Source organism: Aythya marila (genome assembly GCF_965140915.1).
Source record: "Aythya marila genome assembly, chromosome: 7".
Taxonomy (NCBI): Eukaryota; Metazoa; Chordata; class Aves; order Anseriformes; family Anatidae; genus Aythya; species Aythya marila.
In genome coordinates, this window is record NC_139048.1 from 3051284 (window position 1) to 3075467 (window position 24184).

Sequence of the window (24184 nt, forward strand, 5' to 3'; positions counted from 1 at the left end):
ATGTTTATCAGTCTAATTACCATTACAATGTAATGGTTCTCTGGATGAATCTTGAAATCAAGTGCAAAACTCTTTCATTTAAAGATTACCGAAATCACTGTACTCAGCTGACAGGAAGACAGGCACTGTAGACTTCAATAAACTACTTGAACACAATACAGAGCTAAAAGGATTTTAAGGAATTTGTTCTTATCTTCTCTACATTTCAAATCTACGCCTGCTTTAAGTCTAATAACTTTGTATTACTTGTTTGACGAAAGCATATCTTCTGGAAAGGTATCTAGGAAATGTAGAGGTCACTAATGCACTCAGTGGGTTTTTCTAGTGAGTAATCTCCTTCTCCATCAGAAGTATGTACCTCAGAAGTACTTCTACTACAAGTATTTGCTGCTTGTAAAACCCTTGTATGCTATACTCGAGTTAACTCTCAATATTCTTTTCAACAGCAAACCAGCTTGAATCACATATTTTTAAATCCTTTTTCCTTAGTAACTCCAAATAATTTCTGTGGCTATTTTTTAAGTTCTCTTACTTGCCAGCGTCCTATTTAGAATATGGATTAAAAAAAATAATATAATGTTCTTGATGAAAAGCTAAAATATGCTTTTATTTATTCCAGTAATGCATTATATACCTTCATAGGTAATTGATTTAAAAAAATCCTTCATTGTCTTCAATTACTAGTTTTGTCATCAAATGATCAGAATTATTATTATTTGTTATTATTTTCAATTATTATAGATTTCTAGATGGTTGACACTGAGGAATATAATGCCCCTGCAGCTGATTATTTACAAAACTGTGAATAATAATTCAAATGTCACATTGAAAAATATCACCTTCTAACTCCCCTTTAAAAATGATACTGCCAGGTATGAGTGATTTTTTTTTTTTTTTTAGTGGATTTTTCATTGCAGTTTTTTCCAGTTGTATCCTGTTTTTAGAACAAGAACGTCTTGCAGGCCAGGTGTTAGCTATTTAGCAGTCCTAGAGGTCATTACCAAAATATGTGCAAAACCACGTGCAAGCGGCATACTCAGAGATCTCCTCTTAACTTTGCTTGAGAAGCACTCAGAAACAAAGAGCCCGGCTTCAATATTTAAGTCAAGGAAATGAAACATTCATGTGCTGCAGCGAGATATTGTTGCTGTAGCTGAACCGACCCGTGCCTGCCTGCCTCAGGTTTGGAATGCAGAACAGGATTTATATTCGGGCCGTAAAACCTGCGTTTAGGGACACAAATTCCCACCAATCAGACTAAATAAATCAGCGGGCCCAGGTTTTATCATCACAGATAACCCTCATTAATCCAGCAAGCTTTTCCCGAAGACAAAGGACAAAATGAATTGCTTCATTTGCGCTGCCTGAGCGGCATGCTAATGTGGGGAGGTGGAGGCATGAATAATTCATGGCTCGCAGCCTGAGCAGGCAGCCCCTGGCTGTCCCTGTCACCACCGCAACAAGTGGCGGCCGTCCCATCGCCATCCCGGCACCCAAATGCCTTCTGGAGGGAGCAAAACCCTCTGCCTGCCCTGTGCCCGTCACGGCCGGCTGGATTTCAAGGTTCAGCCTCGTGGAAAATGGACCCAGGAAGCGCAGTCCTTTGTAACTCAGCTGTACTTGACCATAAACTACTGTTCGTGGAAGAGAGCCGGGTGCCTCGGTGAGTTTGTGAAACTTTTGACGTTTTCTCAAGCTGTTGCAAACTCTTTCCAGGTTATGGTAACTTTAATGTGTTGTGTTTTGCCAGGCTGCCTAAAACCCGCATGCATTCTTTTTGCCTTAAATGATTTAAAGGAGCCTAGGAAGGCATGCAGAATCTTCAGTTTTAACTCCAGGAAATATGTAAACAAGTATCTACAGAACTGACACTGGAGTTACAGTCAAGCCTTCTTAAATTTACGTGTACTATTTAAATTTTCAAATCCCTGTAGCACACTACCAAAACAAAATATATTTATGATCCAAATTTGATTTCTTGCAACCAAAACTGAGACTAATGTAACTCACTGTCAAACTGGAAAATCTGAAAGCATGTTTGTTACTCTTCGTAAGGAATTTTGGTTCCTTTCTGTAAGTGTAACTTGTATGGCTGCTCTTTTTTTTTTTTTTTTTTTTTTTTCAGCTAAAGACATTTCTGATTGGTTTGGGAACAGAAACTGGGGCTTTCCTGCCATTCTTACAATGCATTAACTATTCCGTTGTATCATAAAATAGTTGAAAAACATTAGTAACTTCCCCCCTTTTTCTAAGGATATAAAGGAGTTATATTTTGCATATAAATCATATGGCATTGATGAAGTAAGTGTAGACTTAATCCTTCATTATAACACCAGCACTTTTTGCTCTACTATTCATTATCAGCCTACCTACCTATTTGTCTCAATTGTTTGCCAGATTTTTGTTGTTTTCTGGTAGTGATACCGTCAGCATTTCCTGTGAGCTCTCAGGTAACTCACTACTTGGCACAGTTAAAAAATTGATATAAATAATCAGCTCCCAAGAGGAGAGGCTGTGAACAGGAGCATGAATATGAAATGAATCATAAATAAGTTTTGATTGTGGATAATAAGCTCTTCCTATTTTTATTTGTTTGCTTTTAATTAGATAGTCCAGATTCTGCTGCTTCTACTTTATTTTCTTTGTTTTGATCATAAAAGCATTTTATTTGACATCCAAAAGACAGCCACATTTTGAAGGGATAAAAGTACAGCACAGTGATATCTAGTGCTGACAGTAATTAAATGCCCTGTGTTTTAAACAAGAAAGGAAAGAAGAAAAAAGAGGTGAAAATAGGGATATGTAAGTAACAGGAGAAGTGCAAACAATGGATGTAATCCTGCACTCCTTAATCATGGGAGTAATCCTTATTCACGCAGGTAATCCTATTGGTTTCAACAGACTCACATCAGTAGGTGCAGAAGCATGAGGCCCATATTTTTCCAGGAGATAACGACGCCTGTCTTACCTGGATGTTCTGTAATGCAGTTTTAGCAACACCGTTTTTAGTGGTGTTTGAATGCATTAAAGTGATAATACTAAATTATACTTTGCCAAATGTCTCTTTTGCTTCTAAAAGTGTAAAAGAGAAAAATGGAATAATGCATTAGATGTGTCAGTAAGATGGTACGAACCCAACGTACTTTATTAGAGAGGTGCTTGCAGTGGAATAGCACTACTCACCTTGGTAACTGTATTTGTAGATTATTTTGTGGTACATGAGGTACATAAACTTTGCTTCCTTTAGGTTGGAACACAACTTCAGCATAAAGTCTCTGTGACACCTGATATCTCATAAAGTGCATATGGGTCTCCATAAAAGTGATGTTGATGAACATCGTTCACATTTCTGCTATAAAAGAGCGTGGATTTTGTGGTAATGTCCTGTGAATACTGTTATTTTTTTTGCTGATACATTCTCTGACCTTGCCAAAATAACACCTCAGGAATAATACATTTGCATAAACCTTGTGGTGGTGTTACCCCGTGCTCAGCCCAGCACGGCACTTCTGTGCTTTCCACCCTTAGGCTGTGTAGTGCTGCCCTGTAGTCCAGGATAGGGCTGGGGAGCACCTGTGTGCCCTTCCCCAGGCAATGCGTCTATTAATGAGGGAAAACTAATTACTTAGAAGCTTTCAGTGCAATGGGGTTGAGAAGTGTAAATAGTCATGAGCTATGACTCCGTGAGCCATCAGCCTGTGTTTGTGCTGGATGCCAACCGTGGATATGAAAATCACCCTCCAAACATTGTGGCTGTTGCTGTGTGAAGATGCTTATTCTATGCAAATATTCTCTTGTATGCACCCCAAATGGATCAAAGTACAAATGAAATAAAAGCATAATGGATGATGGTTCCGGATGACATGCAGAACTTGCACTGAAGTGAAGTTGGTATTTGGCTTTTTGTTGATTGCACTGAGATATCAGACACCTCTTTGCACAGAGATGTCCTAGAGAAGCAGTTGAATGCTTAGGCTCTATGGCTTTATGGGCAGTGGAGGGCTGGAGGCGATAAAATGACCAGTGCCAAGAGGCTGGAAGGGCAGCCTGGCTGGCTGCTGCTGCCAGGGAAGGCCTGGAGTGACCCTTAGCTGCGTTTTTTTCTTTTCCTTACTCCATTCAGGTCCCAGCAGGAGCACTAAGTCTCTCCAGGTAAGTCCCTTTCTGGCCCCTCTCCACGTTCCATGGCAGGAGCAATGTAATTTGTAACCCTTGGAGCACCCTGCAAGCATTGGTTGCACGTTAACTTGGACTTCATAACCACAGTTCTGAGAATATTTTTTTCTAGATCTGGTTAAAAAAAAAAGAAACAAAACAAAAAAAAAGTGCTCTAGATGGCTCAGCTCATTTGGTACAAGTAATCATGTGTGTGGTGATTTGGGACAGCCTGCTTTCTTCCTCTGTGCATACAAGCCGTGTATAGGAAGAGGCATTTTCCATAGTCACTGACACATCGTTCTCATGCCTTTTTTCGGCAGAGGGTACCCGCGTCTCCTTGCTTCCCACCCAGGACAGAGGGCAGGAGGATGGGTAACCTCTGCTATTTCCCCAGGTTAGAAGCTCTGTAGAGCCGAGCTGTGGGTCTGCACGCTGCAGGTAATGGCACAAACAGGTTCTCCATGGTTTGGCAGCATTTCCTCCTTTGTGTCAGATATACATTGCTGCTCTTTGAGGTGGGGGCACAGAGGCAGCACACTGTGGCCATTCACCCCAGCTGCAGGCACTGTTGCGATTCCTCCAGTTCTAAGCCCAAGGCGTGCACAAGGGTTTTAATGTACAGGTAGAGGAAATCTTCTAGTAGTTGTTTTGCAGCTGGCAGAGGAAGCAGAAAGACTGGAAAAGCCAGCGTGCAGCCCACACAACATGCAGATTGAGCAAACCTGGGAGTGTGGCCCTGGAAAAGATGAGCACTGGTGGAACCACTTATTTCGGTGGAACCACTTATTTCACCGGTCCCTCAGGTCAGAGCCCTGGAACAAATTTCAGCTGATGTGGCATGATATGGTCACTGCCTGTGGAGCTGGAGATGTGCCCCGTGGTTCAGCATGTCCTCATGGTGGGACTTCCAGGTTTGTTGCTTTAAAATGGTGGGGACAGCAGTGCCACCTGTGCCACCGAGTGTCTCCAGTGGAAGGGAGCTGTGAACCACTGCGGATGATTCAGTTTGGTCTTTATCCTTATCAAGAGACCAAACCAACACAACTGCCCTAATTATATGTTTAGAGCTGACTAGTAGCTTCTAAGCAACTTCTAAGTGGAGGAGCTGAGCTGGTATGACTGTACATACTAAACAGGGCAACAGCACAGGTAAAACTGCAGTGCATACACTCTGAAAATAAAGGCATTTGCTTGTCCTCCGTGTGTTCCTTTGCTGCAACCCAGCTCTGCGACTGAAGCAGAACTGGAGGAGCAGCAGCACTCACTCTGGTAAGTGATCCAGCCCAACCCCAGGCTGATATCCTCCAGGGCATGTTTCAAGGCTGTTCTTCTTTCATACAACATTGCTCTTGCTTCATATGACATTTCTGTCTCTGTCTCTCCAGAGAGGGAGAGGTGGGCAGAGGACAATCACAACCAAGCCCGTGTGTGTGGTCCCCAGCCCAAACCTGTCTCAGATTGCAGTCAGTGATGTGTAACGTGCATTCATCATGGTCGTGTGTGATGGTGTAACATGTCAGTCTCACTTCCCGTGTCCCGTAAAATTAATGAGGTGAAAGATTCATCCTCAAGTTTTGAATTGCATAGTTCTTGGGGAAAGTTTGCTTCTTCCTCCCAATGGGATAATCAGATAAGGAACTAGCCAGGCTCCTGAACAGTTGCTGTTGTGTGTGCACCCAATCGTGACACCTAGTGATGTCCAAGGAAGATTTGATTTCTTAAGCAGAAGAGCAGGCAGGATGCAAGGGAAGAGAGCCCCCACGTCTTTCCTGGCTTACTGCAGATGATGAAATCATTCAGAGCTACAGGAAGGGATGCTCTGACCCTGGATGTCAGCCTTTACGGATTTAAATGACAACTACAGAAAGGTCACCTAATGGTTGAAAGTAATTGCTATCAGGCAGGACACAACAGCATTTGGAGAAAAACTAAGCTGTAAAGTGCATTGAGGGCCACACCACGGCCTTGTCACGTAGCCACAGCTGACAAACAAAGCGTCTCCCCCAGGTCTGGATTCACTATAGTAAATGAGTAAAATACAATGATCTAAAACTATTTCACAGCCTCCAGAAGGCGTACTAACTACAGCCTATAGTACATGTTGCTGTACAGTGCTGTGAGTGTGCCCAGCTGGAAGAGTGCGTTCATTTTCATTCATTAGTTGACAGCGGTGTCTTCAAAACAATCTCTGGCATTATGAGTAGTAAATGATGGGACGGTGTGCTTATAAAGGTTAAACTATTGGATTTTTACTATAACTTGCTTATGTTCAGAAAAGCTACGTTAGGATTATTATTAGGCACAGGAGTCTCCCTCTAACCATTACAGTAATGAGCAACTGCTGGGAAGTGTCTGATATTTCCATGGTTTGAGGCCCCAGTGGCCCCAGTAAGAAATGTGTTATCTTTCAACTAAGTCTTTAATTGTTTCCTGAGTTGATAAAAGAGTTAATCTATCACTGGCAAGATTTTCACTTCAGTTGTGGGTGAATATTACAACATCTTTCTGGTTGCTGTCAAAGTCAAGCGATCTGTGTGAATTACTCTGAGTAATACTGTGCTGTTTTTCTGTAGCAACCACCTTTTTTGTAGCAACCATTTTTCGGTGTTTTCACATCTCTTGGCAACACATTTCTGCAAGCTTTGTTCTTGTTGTGAAATTATGGTTATGATCTGCACTTCTGGCATGTCTGGCACCTGAGAGTCCACCAGGAGCAGCTGGAAAAGTCCTGCACAAATGCTGTTAGCCACTACCACTTCTGAACACGCACGAACTTTCTTCTGCTCCCTGCAAAGGATGCAAAGCCTCCCACTAAGTGTTGTATCCTGCTTGTTATGGTGCTTTATCATTAATAATTACAGTCCTTCATAGGGATGTGTCACAGACAATTAAAAATATGTCTTTGTTGCCAGTATTTAGCCCTTTCCTAATGATCAGATTGTCACTGTATGCTTTGTAAGAGACAGAGGAGGAACACACATATAATAAACAGTGACAAAATTAACTATTGACAATTATTTTGGTAGCCTGTTGGAAGATGAAGAACAGAATCAAGAGAATATACGTAGATTTTCCCTTGTAGCGTAAGCCTGGATAAACATGTGAAAACATTTCCTGATTTGCGTGGCTGTGAATGACTCTTTTTGAAGGGAAGGGAACCCAGTGAGTCCTACCTGGCTGAGACTGATAGAAAACACCCGAGGATGTGTAATACTGGAGTGGTGTCAGGCTTTATCAGACCTAGGCTTGGAGATAAGGAGGGGTGTCCTGAGCCCGCACAGCACTGATGCAGAGCTCCTTCCATGCAGCGCTTCAGCCAGGTAGGTGGAACAAATGCATTCACAGCTGTCAGACAGTCGTGCATGTAAATCCTGCCCATAGCTCTTTTGTGTAGCTGGGGCTGGTTTGGCAATGAGTTTAAAATGCCATTTGGGATTTTTTTCCCCATTAATATCAGGCTTTAACAGGCAAAGTTCTCAGAAGGAGAGCACTTTTTTTTCCCCTGTGTTGTCAGGTTTTGTTAACGGATCACTTTTCAGGCTGAATTGTTCTGAAGGCAAGGTTTAATCAACAACTATGTGGCTGGCTCGTGCTTTGCTAAAATGTGGTTCAGCTGTCCTTCTCCTCATGTGACTGAGTGAATGAAAATGAGAGACCCATTAAAATGAAGGCGGGCAGTCACCTTCATTAATAACACTGCGCAGTACTGCGAAACCACCTGAAAGTCAGTCTGCAGCGAGGTCCAGTGCTAGCTGCAAAAACAGCACAACATTGCTAAGCACAATTTAAAGAAGAAAGGACTTAAAGCAAGGAGATTTCATGTTTGTTTCCTATATCAAGAACTGGATGTACATGTTGAATTGGATACAGGGTACTCACGCTGGGTATGATGCAGCATTGAGGGCTCTGTGGATATCTCTCCTGTACGCTCCTTTCAATAGTTGGGGGAAGATACAGAACTTAATGGGAGGAAAGAAAAAGCTGCCTACCGGAATGGACACAGCAAATTGTTAACTGCTGCTTCAGATTTAAGAGGGTTGCTATGGTTTCTTTTATAAAAATCTGCCAGCCACGGCACTGAGTCCTGCAAACAATGCTGCATGTAGGTGTACAGAGGTGCATCCATCACATGTGCAGCTCCCGCCCGCGCGTGCCGTGTCAAGGCAGCGTCCAGCACACTGCTGGGAGCTGGGCATCCTCAGGCTCCCTCCCTTCCTCTCCTCCCCTTGGGATTAAATTGTTCCAACACAGATTGAAAACTGCCCGGTGGTAACAGCCTTGGCTTGGTGAAAAGTTCAATGCACAGCAGGACATCGCTAAAGCACCCAAACTTCTTTCCCTGCCATGTTCTCCTCGTTTTCTTATTTCAGATTTCTGAATTTCTTAATGCTGAATTTTTTTAGGGCAAACGCTGCTTCCTTCTTTTTTTTTTTTTTTCTTCTTTGCCTGCATAGTGCCTAGAACAACAGCTCATGACCTAGTTCTGTCTTTTAATTGCTACTGCAATATGAATTTTAATTCCAGCCAGAGTCCAGATGTATTGAGGATATGGAGCACGTGTTGGGGCCAGTGCCATTTATCTTGTAGGCCAGTGTTTCTCAACCCTTTGAATTCAAGGAGTCCTTAACCTTTCTGAAAAATGTTTAAATCATCACTATGTATTTCACTGTTTGGTGATTGAGAAATGGAGATAACAACTGTTAATCTAAATGCTAATATGTATTTTCTTTTACAACTTAGCTTGTTTTACTGTTCTTTAATTTTGAACTAAAAATATTAATGGGGATGAATGTGAGCCTTGGGCTTGCATCCTCCAGTGCCCAAGTGAACAGGGCCACAGGTACTGATAATTTCTGGGAGGTCATCCTATAGGTAGGGAACAAGCTTATAGATACTTAATATTTTTTTGCATCCCTTTCAAACCATTTTTGATGACTTATGGACATTGGTGGTACAAAGAGAGTGGGTCAGTTCTGAAATGTAGGTATTGTGCATCTGGTGGAGATCATAACTTGATGAATGAGGTATTAGATTTAGCATACTCCAAAAGAGAACTTTTTGGAACAATTTAAACTTTGCTTACTTAAAGGACCTTAGCCTTTATTTACTTCTCTGTAGTTTAGAATAAACACTGGCTACACTGAGTGCATTCTAAGCATCCCACAGATTTCCTCTATCAGCTGACATTTAGCTGTTGTGCTTAGCTAAGAATTCCCTCTCCTCTACTGAAACGGGTGGTGATGGCAAGTTATCAATATGCCTTCTACAGACTGCTCCAGAGAGGGCTTAATTTTAATCATTCTGTGATTGCAACTTGTGACAGATGTAGGAATCCTCCGGGAGGAAAAAAAAAAATACACATATAAAAATGTAAGCTGTTTTAGGTTAGATTATATCTTGAATGCTGGGATCCCCTAGTATTCAGTCAGCACAGAAGTGTAATTGTTCATCTTAAGGAAACTGCAAGATGGAACAAACCAGCACTTTCTGATGTACACACAAGCATGCCTTACCCAGAACATGCACATAGCAGTCATGTGTGAGAAGAGGATCCTTTACATTATGGCAGTGGATGTAGAAGGCAGAAAAGAAGATATAGCGATACCCTGGAGAGGCAGAGGAGGAGAAGAAATCTCAAACAAGTCCTGAAATGTGACTCAGAGGAGCCCAGGGACAGGCAGAGCATGGACATGTCTGGGCTGAGCATGGTCTTTGAGAAGGCACATGGAGAGGGGCCTTACTTTCATCATCACAGCATCCCCATACCCAAAATCTACCCGCCAGACCCTGATGTTAGCTAGCCACTGCCAAGCAAAAATTTAAGAGAAGGCACTTTGAATTGTTACCAGAGTGATGTATTATAGATATGATGTATAATGCAACTTATTCTCACAGTAGACATAACATTACTGCCATATATTATTAGTGATATTTGATGTATAATGCAGCTATATTTAATTAGCTAACTAAAATGCATTTCCTGCCAAGGAGATGGTGAGCAGGAAAGGAAATCACTTTCTTGGAGATATGCCTTATAGCAGGGAAAAAAAGAAAAAAAGAAAAAAAAAAAATGAATAGTGCAATCTGAGAGACAGAAATTTAGTGCATTAATGCCCAAGACCCCCCTGTGGTACCTTGTAGCTGAAATTTCAGAACACAAACCAGCAATTTAGCTGTAAAATAATCTCTCTAAAAGGAAACCTGAATGTAATAACATTCTAGAACAGCAAATTCAAATTAATCTAGAAGTTAAGAGTAAGATAGCACAAAGCCTCTCCTAGTGTTACTTTTGGGAAAAAGGTTCCTCACCCAAAGGGCTGGGAACTTGCCTTTCGCACACATTCAGACACAGCCCATGGAGCTATCAATGGTACATCTCTACCTCTAGCATCCCCTTGATGCCCACCCTGACAGTGTCAATGTGAGATCATTAAAGAAGGCTTGGTTTTCTCTCTGTGGAGGCAGGACACCAGGTTTGTTGGCCAGCAACCCATGCTGGTCTCTCAACTCATCTTCATGTGGGTGCAGCAATTTCTATGCCACCACACTGCCCAAAGCCAAAATCTGCCTCGGCAGCATGCAGAGCCCTTCCCTGGCAGCTGAGCTCTTGCAGTCGCTCTCGCGTACATCTCTCCAGTGGGACATGTGGGCTGGCTCAGTTACTGGGTGTGGGAGGAGGATGTGGCAGATGAGCCCAACACCGCTTCAGGTCCCTCTCCTCTCACAGGTGGGAAGATGAAAGGACTTCTAAATGGGTCTCTGAGCCATCTTCCATAAAAACAGGGAGCTTTCTCTTGCTTAGGGCAACTGGCACTGCACAGGGTATGTATGTGGGGAGTGCCCCAGGTTGGGAACCCCAAACGTGGGGCTGGTAAACTGGGGCAGAGGGCAGAGCTGTTTCGGTGGCTCCCACTGGGTGCTTGTCCAGCACACAGAGCAGAGCATGAAGCCCTGCTCCAGGTCTGAGAGAAGCCAAGGACAGGAAGGAGTGAGCAGAAGGAATTTCCAGCTGGGGAGGTTGGGCCCTTCCAGCCCTCCCAGCTGATAGATGGTCAAGGCAAGGTAGTGCATAACGATTTGGTTTTAATCACATGTGCTCATTTACTGTCTGGGTCTCCAGCGTGCAGCTCTGCCTCTCCCTCACATCTCAATTCTGCTTTATTAATTTTAATGTTGCTTCTCTTCCCCTTTGTGCTCCTCAGGTAGCAACAGTGTTTTTGCTTGTTTTCGGAATCCAGCAGTAATATTTCCTGAGACAATTCATTTCTTTAATTTGTTGTTGTTCCGGTGCCCAACGCTTCCCGCTCGTGCAGAGCTCTCCCCGGACTCGAGAGCCTCTCTGCAGTACGTGCATCTTCAACACAGTTCATTTTAATCAGAACTCCCGGAACTCTGTAATACTTCAGGCCAATTTCTACAGTAAATCTGAACGCATTCGACACAAACATGTGCAGCCGGTGATCAGACTTAATTGCCAACAGTTTCACACCCACAGAATCCTTGCTTGACTCCACATTCCTGGAGACCCATCCTTCCCGGCACTGTTTCCAGCAGGAATCTCTCAGTTGCTAGGAGATGGAATTTTTTATGCACTTAAACATGAAATATTTTTAGTGTGAAGTGGAGAAATACCCATAGAGTATTCTTATGAATATTTTTCTGTATGAAAATGGAAGGACCAAAATGCAGTGAGAAGCAAATCTCTAGAGGCTTGGAGGCCAGGTTTGGTACTGGTACTACCCAGGCACTCAAAATATCGCTTGAGCCTGTGTCTGCTGCATTTACTTGGAGCTCTGGCAATTACAGGTTGTCACAGGAGACTTCCACTTCTACTCCTGACTCAATTACCAAGTCTCATGCTTCTCATAATATTACCATTTTTGTAAATAAAGTCAAATCATTCTCTGCTTTCTTTACCATTCTAAGGAAGAAGGAAGTGGCTGGCTTCTGGCAGCTAGCATCAAATTGAACCTAAGCTGCAGATGAACTCTTGGTTGCATTTGAATTAAATATCTTCTCAATAAATTTGTGGTTATTGATGCATAGAGTTTAAAAAGCAAAATCTACCATATTTACTATCTGTTCCAAAATTCTCACTAAAAGTTCATCTAGTACAAAAAGGCAAAAAATACCATGTGTTTAGATAGTCTAAATTATTTTACAGACGAGAATCCATAGTAGACACAGTACTTTAACACACCATCAGATTATATAAAGTGTTACTTTGCTTTCCATAATGCACTTTTTCCTTTTTCTGCCTAATACTTGTTTTCCTTTTTGCGTGTTATTACATGCTGAAAAGATGTTTACATTAAGCTGTTCGTGACTCTTGGTCCTTTTCCTAAGTGATTAGTTGATTGCAGCTCAATAACGTTTGAGTAGCTTAAATTAGTTCTTGCACTTCATGTTTGTAGTGATCTGAGCCTGTCTATATACAACTTCTGAACTGTGTCCAATTCTGGGACTCGCTAAACGTGCATGTGTCAGGCAGGCTCCACTTCCAGTATAAGTGCTTGCTTTGCTTTCTCTTGCTTGTCTCCTTTTCCAGCTGGGGTTGCACAAGCTGACTGCAAGAAAGACCAGCAGCAGATCATCCCTGGGATTGCTCTCCTGTAGGAATGGAAGCCCTCTAAGCTTGGGATTCCCAAACCATGAAGTGCATGCCACAGTGCTACTAGAACATTGCATGAGTTGTTCCCCTATGTCCATGTGTTGTTGAGGTCCTTACCTTACCCCTGTGATTTTACTTGCCTCTTTCAGCTCAGATGAACTTCCCTGTGTTAGGTGCTTACCCCGGTCAGCTGCAGAGCAGTGGGGCTGATGCACAAAGAGATGGGGCTGGATTTAACACTGCCAAGGATGTATCAGAGATTGAGGTGCAGGAGAAGTGAGAAATATTTTGAGGTCCTAGGTAGGAGTGGAAGGTTTTGCTATGGGTGAATAGAGGAGAAGGTGACAGATGCCTTATTTGCACGTGTGCGTGCCTCTGTGGCATGAAGCTTTATCTTCCTTTAATAAGTTAACCAGGGGTGATAATACGATGTCTGTAAACAGGTGGTGGTGGGATGGAAACCCCACAGAATAGATGTGGTTTGCAAACAAGGGTATATGTAGTGTTGTAAAACTTGGTACCACCTTTGTGGGTTTTACAGCAGCAGAAGGAAAAGTCTGGGATGCACTTCTTGATTCTTATTTTTTTAAATCTACTTTGTTAAAGTACTTTTTGTAGTGCAAAATGCCTGAGCAGTCCCTGGAGCAAAGCCTTCCTTTTAGCAGCAGATTGCCTCCCCTACTCCTTTATGTGACTTCTTTTATCCTATGAACCCTGTGTTGCTTTGCCTGGCTCACCCTCCAGCCTGGCTGAGAGGGTTGTTCTGGGAACTGGGAAGATACACTTTTGAAGCTCAGGTCAAGAGTCCATCTCCTGTTACTTTAAACCTTTTAATGAGCCATTTACTTTATACTAGAGAAACTAGCTGAGACACCTGGCATGGAGGGGGTTTGGGCTGTGGATCTCAGCAACTGGGAAGAAGGCAGGAGCTGAGACATGTCCTTCCCATGAGCTCATCAGCTGCTGTGGGAGATGCTTCATCAACCCTCTGTTTCTTTATCTATTTATTTTTGTCTCCAGAATGTGAGACTTTTTGCACAGGGGACCAGGGCACCTCAGAGTGCATTCTGTGCTCAGAGGCAGAGCTGGGCCAAGGAGCTCACAGCTCAGCCTGGCTACAAACAAGGGGAGAGGGGTGAGCACAGCACCTCGGATGCAGAGCTGAGGTATGGTGCTGAGAGGGAGCAGCACCTGCAAGAGGACAACTGCTTCATGGAAATTAAACTTCTCCAAAAAACACAGCTCTAGATAGACATCCAACCTCTGCCATGTTGTGGGCTGTGCATCTATGTACCAATATCCACCCAAAGTCAGACAGAAAGAAAGCTATGTATTTACATAGAGATTTTTGCCAGATTCTGCCTTTTTGCAGTAGGTGCTGCTGGGGAGAGGTGAAATATCTGGACAAACAGTGCCATCGCTGATGCTTTGTGTTAGGAGGGCTCATTAACTCCTTAGTACCATTTGTGAAGATGAAGAGTCTTCTTTTCACAGTGCAGGAGTTTTAACTGTGCCCTGGCTAAAGATTACCTCAACCTGCTATAAATTGAGCTGTTTCACTAATTGGTTTCTTGGTTCATTAGCCAAATTGTGTGTATGAGGGAAATGGAAAAAGCTCAGGATGAATTTTCCTCACAATTCTTAATTTAAACGGTGAATAATAATTTAATGTTGAACAAAACTTGTTATGTGATTTGCAGTGATGGAGCTAATTTTTTACTTTGGGATGTTTTGCCACCCTTAAAGCTCTCTGGGAAAATGATCCTGAGCTGTCTCATTCTGGCGTGGTGTGACACCCGGTAGGAAAGTATAATCATTATGGTATAATGTAGTTATGTCCAATTTTGTATAGAAACACTTTATCACAGGCTGTTTCTCCTCATATATTATTGTAAGTAGTGAGAAAGCAGAGACAAATAGCAAAAATCTTAAAACATCAGCTTAATTGCAATGAATGGTGGGGCCCTATTTCCACTATAGCTGTTTAAATAACAAAAATATGTGTCCCTGGTTTATTTTTTCCAATGCAGTGCACTCAGCTAAAAATCAAAGATTAACTCTGAGCAGCTAGAGCAAACAAATTCTACTAATTCATCAAAGCAAACACTGCAGAATTTAATCTGTTTTATGAATTTTCCACCATTGATTGTTATGGCATGACTGGGGCACGGGAGGTCATTTGTGAGCACTGAATTGCTAGTTGTGTGACAGTAAAAAAAGAAGGCTAAAAGAAAGGTTAAATTAAAGAAGCTGCTAGAAGCTATTTTTGTAAGATGAATGTATATTATCTAAATTAATAACAGTAAACCTCCAATTAGCTGAATGTTGATGCAGAATTACAGCTTTATCAGGTAAATACATGTTTTCTCAAGCCAAAGGGTTAGGTAAGAAAATAGTTGGCTTGCAAAGTGTAATAGGGTTATAGGTAGATGAACGTTTGCTGTGAATCAGGGCACGGTGACCTCACTGCTGTTGCTGACAAATTTTACAATAAATCCCTCACTGCCTCCAAACAGCCCCGCAGACAATGCACCTTGTTCTCCAGAGTATCCTCCCATAACACGGGTGGGCAAAAACCTTGAATGTGCTGCTTTGTTCTTCATCAAGCAGCTTCGCTTTTGTTTTAGAACAGAGGTTTATTCTTCAGCTCAGCCTATGCTGTTTTGGCACAGATAAATTTGAAGTGGGACCTCTAAAATGGTTTCTGCTTAATTTATTGAATATCTCTGTAAATATATCTCAAAGAGAATAGCGGCTATGAACTGCCTTTGTGTCTTTTGCATTTTATACAGAATAAGATAATTGAATTATGGAGTTATTGGTACAATTTGCTCCTTGGGGATGCTAGAATCTTTTTGCAGATTGGTTTTATGTGAAAGGTGGGTTAGGCTCTTAGTTGCAGCCTCTTCCAGTAACACACTGCATTTGCTGGCATTCACAAATACTTGCAGTTTACCATTTGGCTGTGCATGGGAGTTTAAAGTCATTATGACCTTGAATATTATCAAGGAAAAAAATCTAGCCTGAAAACAAACATACAAGAAAAAAACGAAGAAACAAACAAACAAACGAAAAAAAACACTTCAGCATTTTCTCTTTAGGTCTTCTCTTCCTCCTGTGCTAGAACATATAAACTTATTTGCCAGCCCTCTGAATATTTCTAAATGGTGCCCACAGTGTCTTTTAAGAGGCATAGTGATGGGAACATACCAACAATGCTAGGTCAGAGTAAAGATCCAGTTACATCGTGATCCCAATTCTGGCCAAAAAACTGAGGGCAGAGGATACGGCGTTGTTCCTGGCACTCCTTCTTGATGTCCTCGGCCAAGGACCAGGGACCTTCCTGAGCTCGGAGCAGCCTCTCCATGATCTTGATTAATGCCAAGGTTGTACTTACCTTCCATAAGCTTGCCTAATTGCTTTCTGAATTTGTTCTCTATGTAGGTTTGTGGCATTTAGGTTCACAATTTAATTGTGTTGTGCAGAAAAAATATCTTGTAGTCTGCATGTTAAATAGTCTAGCCAGTAGTTTTAGCCCCCCATTCCTCTTCCCAAGCACCTTTTGAAAACTGTGATTTATTATTACTATTATTATTATTATTATTATTATTATTATTATTAGGCCTCTATCATATCATTCCTCTTGACTTTGGCTGACAAATCCCAACTTATTTATTCTCCTCTGATTTTGCAGCATAGGTCCCCTCTCAGGGCCATTCTGGGACAATACTGTTCTTCGTATACTTCTATTTAAGCAAGGAAATTGAGTTTTAGTAGAAGTTGAGGTACAGCTGTGTACATTTTGCTTATTTATCCATTTTCCTGTATATTTTCCTTGTTTCTTGGCTCTGCTCATTTGTCAGCCTGATCTTCTGCTATTTCTATATAATTCATACTGTTTTGTTGTTGTCTTGCGTGGTGTCCACTGATTTATCTTAACCCCATCATATTTCTGAGATGCCTGTGATATCAATATCTGCCTTTTTTAAAACAAACAGACATTCTGGGTTACTCAGCACTTCTATGCTTATTAGAACTTGCAGAGTATTGCTTTGGTTGCTATTTTAATGCTCCATGTATAAATGCAATCTTACTTGTGTTGGCTATTCTTTGCAAATTTTATTTTTGTTGACCTGAAACTCTCCTTATCCTCTGTGTCCAAGGAGACTTTTATATCCATCAACTTTTCTGCAGTTTTTATTGGAGGAGGAGGGAAGGTGGGGCGGGGAACAGAACACTCTCTCACCTTTCAAAGCATTACTTGTGCTGTTCTGTTCTGGGGTAGCCGGAGCCAGGCTTTTCTTGCAGGCCTCCTTGGTCTCTAAGTTTTCCCAATAAAGCTTTCATCTTTCTTTTCCTCTGTTGCATTTTCCTGTGCATGGTCTGCTCTATTAGGATGGGATTTTTTTTTATTTTTATTTTTTTTCCTGCTCTGTATCCCTCTGTCTTCCTCAGTTTCTCTAACTGACTTTCTGAGGAGAGATTGTTTTCCTTCTGAACGCTGCAAGTTGTATTTCCAACACACGTAATCAAAGACAAATAGCTATCTATATATGTTGCTTGACCCAGATCAGTGGTTGGACACCAGCCTGCCTTTTCCATAATTCACTTTTTCCTTGCTTTGATCCCCACGGATGTTTATTTTACATTTCTAGCAATCTCCGAGACATTTAGCAAAGGCTTTGGATATAAGATGAATTCCAAAATCCATAGCTTCTCCTCATAACATGTTTTTGAACTGAAATCCTCTTGAAAGGTCACTTGAAGGCTCGAAATGCTTGAACATTTAGATTGTTGTTGATTTTTCTAATGGTGATTGACTAACCATCAAGCTCTTCTACCAGAAACAGAATAAGTGATTGTATTTTCCTTTCTTGTAAAGCCCACTGAACTTCTCTAATACAGCTGCTGGTGCAACTGCAGTGTGCACAGATGGGTATCCAGGGAAATGGCACGTGGGGCAGACTAACTGGCTCAGAAATTGTGGTGCAGGGGAGAAATCACTTTGTATGTTTGCACTGTTGTTAAAAGAAAACACTAATCCATTTCTAAATGTTTACGATGAGTGGTTCATTTTCACAAAATATGGGCATGGCAGCATTTAATGTACAACAGCTCTGTACAACCCCAGTGTGACCTTATGGTGACTTCTTTTTTGTTGGTAGTTGATCTGTGTGGGGCTCAAGTGAATGGTCTTGCTTATCATACCAGTTACATATTTTTAGTTGTTGTACAATAACTGTGGATATGTTGTATGTGATAATTAATTTATAGCTCAACTCTTGGTTTAATATTTCTTCACCAAGTCTGTCTGAAATATGGTTTATTGAGTTCACAGTTCTACAGGCAATCCCAAATACTGTATAATTTCACAGACATTTTGTGGTAGATTATAACTCCAAATTGACTTACAAAAGCTTGAAGACAATTCCTTTATAAAATAAATAAAAATAGAGCTGTCTCCCCCATCATATTAGAGAAGATCAAATTGCTTCTAAGACTACTTACAAATTTTTAAAAAAAAAAAAAAAAAAAAAAAAAAAAAAAAAGAAAAGAAAAGAAAGAAGTTATCATATAGCTAAAAACTTCAGTATTTTTCATATTTTAGCATTGATGTGCCTATGCGTAAGTTTGATGCAGTTTTAATTAGTCTCCTTTAAGCAGCATGATGGGGTGTGTAAATTTTCATGTGTCATCTTGGTACTCTTTTCTCTTTGAAATCAGTATGTCTCTCCTGCTCCACTTTTAGTTTGTCCTTAAAATACTTTTCCATTTAGCTTCCAGGCTTTAATGATCCATCTCTGCATTGACAAAAATGCAGAGTATTGAGTTATGGTAGAAAAATGTTAGTATCATATGGTGATATTTTTTCTTGGGAGAATATAGATCATGTAAATAAAGCAATCATTGCTGAAAAGTTAACTTCAGATTTTTGGTTTCTCCAGTACAAACTGCCAAGTCTTTTCTTGAAAATGGAAGATCATAAGCACTTTTGGGAATTCAGTAGCAAAAATATCTAAAATAGCTCTGAGTATCCCTTTGTGAAAAGCTGCAAGTCTGTTTTTCTGTAATGAGTGGTTTTAAAGAAAAAGCAGGTTACTCATCCTTTCTGGAAAAGAATTAGCTTTATCTAAGGCAATCAGTGTTTATTATTACTTCTGCATTTGGAGAAACAAATTTAAAAAAAATAAGCAACATAGTATCTCAAACTTCTTGGTGTTCACCACAATTAAATAAAACTTTATCCTTTGAAGAATATGTAACAGATCTTTTTATGTTCTTATCAAAGGTTTTTCAGTTCTGTATAGTTTTATATCATCTTCTACTTGGCAGCCACATAGCAGCCATTTACTTGCTGTCTTTTGATTAATTCTCTTACTATTCCAGAGCATAATATACCTAGTTTGTTTAGAGAAAGGGAATATGTTTCATATTTAAAAATACCTTTTTACTGAAGTTACTGCATCCCAGGAAATTAAGTTAGGTCTCAGTCCCTTCCAAATCATGTAAGTCAAAGGTGCCGTCTTACTCGTCCCTGAGGAATCATTTACAAAATGTCCCCAGGACAAGTCTAGTTTCTAACTGATGACTTTACCTTATAGGGCCTAACTGTTTCTAATCTTACACATTGATGGGTCTGTCTTTTATGTCTCTGAGCCACTGAAACTGTTAACTGCCAAATTATCCTTCACTGTAATATGTGGGTTATTTCTCCATAAAATGGACTGACTTCACAAATGACAATCCTTTCCTGCCAAGCTCTTGCATTTTAAGCCATAATTATTTCTGGCACACGGTGCCGTCCGATGAGCCCTTATTAATCCGTGTTATTATCTCGGATAAGCTGCTAGTGCCTGGCTGATTTAAGACGGGAAGGGCAAGCAGAGTGACGCGAGGGAGCCCAAGTCCCCGGGCCCTGGTTCTGCTCCGCGGTGCAGCCGGCTTGCTGCGGCTCGCTCGGGCCAGCTTTGAACTGCCGGGTTTTTCTTTTTATGAGCCATAACCTCCATCCAGTCTTTAAAAGAAATGACTCAACATTTTCACCTTCTGAAAGGGAAAAGCTGTATTTTGAAGTCTATAATGCATGAAAGTGTCGGAAGCCTAATCTAGTATAAACTGCCTTCAGTCAGCCCTCTTAAGCACCAGGGAAGAGAAATGAATATCTGAAAAGCACCAAATAACTACAGTTGCACTCAGATTTCATGGCTATATGTGATAGAGGTCAGTGACATAAAGCTGTTTATTTCTTCACAGAAAGCAGTGTCTGTTATCAGAACTTGCTGAAGGCAAAGGTATTGGAAACTCCTCTGTCAAGGCAACCTGCTCTGCTACAGCCTCACGTTGCACAGGGGCTTCCTTCCCTCCTTCTCTCTCAGTTACTTTTGACCCAGATCCTGGAGATACCTTTGGGGTTGGCTCCTTGGAGCCTGAAGTTACAATAATTTGGAGCACAAAGTTACAATAATTTGGGTTTAGTGTATTCAAGATCTTCATCCACTAATTAGAAGCTGTGGTAGAAAAGCAGGGGCTTTGGAACAGTCAATTAAATGTCAGATCTGTGTCTCGGTTGGTTTCAGGGAAGTCAATAGCATCTTACTGATTTAGCTTTACTTCTTTAAAACAACAGGGAACTAAACAGGCAGTGGTGTCAGAAGGGGGAAATCTCACAGATCCCAGCATTATCCTATCACTATAGCTGCTGCACCTGAAAACATTAACTGATACCCAAGGTATGGGGACATCAGGTGCTCAGTTTTGGTGCTTGCTTTAATAAAAGAAGATAGAAAGGCAAAACACCGCCACCCAATTGTGGATTAATAAACTTTCCTTAAATGTTGAATGAAGTAGATAAATCTGCATTTATATACCTGTCAGCATTAACATTCTGGCCAGGGTGTTAATCCCAATATTACTGTAACTAATGCAGTACCACATTTAGAGTAATAAGACAGTACTAAATCAAAGTGACATAGACTAGACTGACCTTCCAGAATAATGCTTTCAGTCTAGAGTATGAGCTACATCTTTGCCCTTTTATTTAAAATAACATAAATCACCAGCTGAAGTGTTTGTTTACATGGTAGATCACTTTTACCCCATTAATTATTCAAATAGCGTATTTATTCATTTATTGGTGTCTTTATATATATATATATATATATATATTCATTCTTTAAAAGAAGGGCAATATCCTGAAAGTCTGTGATTTGATTTGTTTCAGAGGACAAGATCTTTAACCCAATTGAGCATAAGCTCCATCATGTCATCTGCTACTCCAGGTATCTCTGCAGTGTGTCCATGTGTAACATCAGCACATGCTGTAGGATTGCAATTAACAGGATATATAAAGCAGTGTATAAAACAATAGCCCTGAATTTGCTTTTTCTTTCTTGCCATTATTTGACCTTACTGTTTTGAGTGGTTACAGCAGCACATGAATTTTGCATTGATCCTCTACAGCTGGCTTCAACTGGTAGGATTTTAATTTCCAGTAAATACTTCAGCTGTAATACTCAATGCAATACTCAATATAATCGATACCTGTGTGTACACATCTGTTTATCACCCCCACAAAGTAGATTTCATGAATGTATCATGGGGAACAAAACACAAGATTTCTATGCTTCCAGCAGGAGAATAGATGTCCATGCTTTAAAACAAAATGTTACTGTCTTGTGACCCTGTTCTCATTCTCATGGTGGGACAGCTTTCAGGGTGCTCTCAGAACACTTTTTTGTGTGCCCCAGCAAGAGCCAAGCTGTTCTTCATTTTTTCTCTTGGCTAACAACTCACCAAGATAACTTTTCTTTTTTTTTTTTTTTGAGTAGAAATGGAAAAATGTCAGATCTGAACAGCTGAATAATAGCTGAAGCTACCCCCTGCCCTAGAAAATCATTTAAAGGTAATGGAAGTTGCATCCAGTAATCCAATAAAGACATCTACCTGAGCTTATTGGCCTCAAAAAAATTAAGATGATGTAGTTGTGCTGTGAGAAAGGGGAAAAGCCATTACATGCTGCTTGGAGAAGTGAAATCTTGATTTCTGGGAGGAGGGATAACATGTTCTGGTTAAAACAGCAATATTTCACTGGACTCTCTCAGCTACCTGCAGTGGTTTTGTAGTGTCTGGGCACAGTGCATGGAGGGATGGGAAGGGCATTTTCACAAGGATTCAGAAACCAGGTGGAACTTGGCATTGGGGTTTGCAGATGCACGTATTAACTGAGTCAGCTAATGTGACTGGCAGTGAGTAACCCACTGGCACAATGCATGTGCAAGTCCATTACAAGAAGGTCATGTACATCATTGCAACCTAATCCATAAAAATACAGGCTGTTTCACAGGATTTTTTCTCTGGCACTTTTTCTAGGGTTAGAGAGGGCAAGGAGGGGGAGAGTCATGCTGCATTGTGAGAGAGTTCAGCTGGGAGCCAGCCCAAAACAGAGCATGGACACCCTAAAATACAGTTTACATGAGGACCATAGCAATGCAGATAGGCTGCAGTCTTATGTCTAACCCAAATTTCCAGCTGAAACTTTCCCAAGAAAAGATTCTACCCCAATCTTTCCTTTGCCAAGGCATACAGGATTGCATTGGCTCTCCGTGTGAGGATGAATCTCCCCCTGTGCACAAAGGTCGTTGCTCTTGGCTTTAGGCAGATCACCACCTGGTATGCAGGAGCCATCCCACCTGAGCCTTGCACTGAGCAGCAGATGCATCCTGCATGGGGTAGTGAGCGCTTAGTGTGTTCCTTGCTAAGCCCCAAAATGCAATTTATGTCCTGTAGGTCATTCTGCAGCTTCTAGCGGGAGAATTTAATGGTAGTTAATGTTGGAGAGAATATTGCTGATGAGCAAGAGGCTTTTGAAAGCACACGCAGCAAAGTCTGTCTCCTCTAAGTAGTGGATTTGAGGAGACCCTTAGGATCAACTCTCATCCCAGAGTGCCCAGCAGGAATACTGGAATTGAGAGGGGCCAGAATGTGGCTGGGGAGCTGTGCTGGATGCAGAGTGCTGCTAAATTATTTAATGGCTTATGCCCTGGCTCTGGATCAGAGATCGTTGCTGAACAGAAAAACTGTAGGACAAACAAAGTGGTGGTGGTAATCATCCGTAACGACTTAATTTTGCCTTCGATAGATAGTTGCTTCAGCAGTTATACCAACGTAAGCTGTTCAGTTATTACTGCACACCACATTATTCCAGGTATTCTCTGTAGTAAAATTTGGATTTCCAATGCCATGACTATCATAGCAGGCAAATTAGGAAGGTGACTACTCCAGTTATGATTTGCTATGTGACTTTAAACAGGACAGCTGTATGTGATTATGTCTAAGGCACAGCAGTACCGAGGTCAAGCAGTTATGGCATCATTAGGTCAGCCTTCAGCACTTAACTTTCCTTTATGGTTTTGAAAAGCCTCTCAGTTTCCATAATCTTAGCATGAGCTTTCTATATTTTTTTTTAGAGAATGAAAACAAAGAGATGAAATAGAGGCTATCAAGAAAGAGGTGGGTATGTGAGCAGCAAAGCTGATGAAGCCCATGAGTCAGTACCCCGAGTCTCACCCTGGTGCTGCTCTCTCAACTCTGCATCTCCTCGCCCATCCCATTTTATCCGTCCCCAGTGCCTCCTTGCTGCTCCTGACAAAGAGCTGTGGCCCCTGTGGCACTGTGGATGTCCTGGCTGGCTGGTTTGTTTGCCAGGCAGCTCTGGGTCATGCAGAGAAGACCCAGTGATGATGTCTCTGTGGTGGCCTGTCTTTTCTACAAAACCATTTTATTTATTTATTTATTTATTTATTTGCAGTAAGCATGCTGGAGATCAGCTATTGACCTTTCTATTGCATTGGTTAAAACTGTCCAGGAGCTCCAAAGCCCCAGGTCAGACAGACAGAAAGATTGAACACAAATCAAGTTCCTTGATCCGAGTAGACAGCACAATCCAAAAGGGTTTTGTTTGTTGGTTGGTTGGTTTTGCTTTGTTTTATTTTCCTTTTTAATTGATTCACCTGCAGTAAATTAATAAGAAAAATATCAGGACTTCTAAAACACGGGGACAACTTTCCTGCAAGCATAGCTGTGCCCTGCTATCCGGGTATTTGTGTGCCTATAGGTATGGGAAAGACTTTACTCACAGGAGTACCTCCTGCGGGACAACCACTGTGAATATAACCATTCATATTTTGAAATGTTTTCCAGATTGGCCTTGTATCACAAGATATGGAGGAATGAGCGTGTGTGTTATGAATGCAACACCATAGAGCAGGGAAGTCTTGAGGTGAATAAAGGAAAAAGCATTTTCTTACCCACCTGTTGCAGCTCTGATACAATAATTTGGCACTGGAGCTTTTAGCTGTGCTCAAGGAATGGCAGATACGAAAAATCAGGAGTTTGGGGTTGTTGCTAGGCAGCAGG

General features: G+C 41.3%; 1 protein-coding gene across 1 annotated transcript in view; it reads left to right on the forward strand.

Annotated features, from left to right (window-relative positions):
• Positions 1-1158: 1158 nt before the first annotated feature.
• The window catches only part of LOC309880197 ((E2-independent) E3 ubiquitin-conjugating enzyme FATS), a 63679-nt gene continuing 40653 nt past the window's right edge, over positions 1159-24184 (forward strand). Inside the window, exon 1 of the mRNA XM_082764800.1 lies at positions 1159-1663. Coding sequence (XP_082620926.1) covers positions 1498-1663 — 166 coding nt within the window. The 5' untranslated portion in view covers positions 1159-1497. The remainder of the gene's footprint in view (positions 1664-24184) is intronic.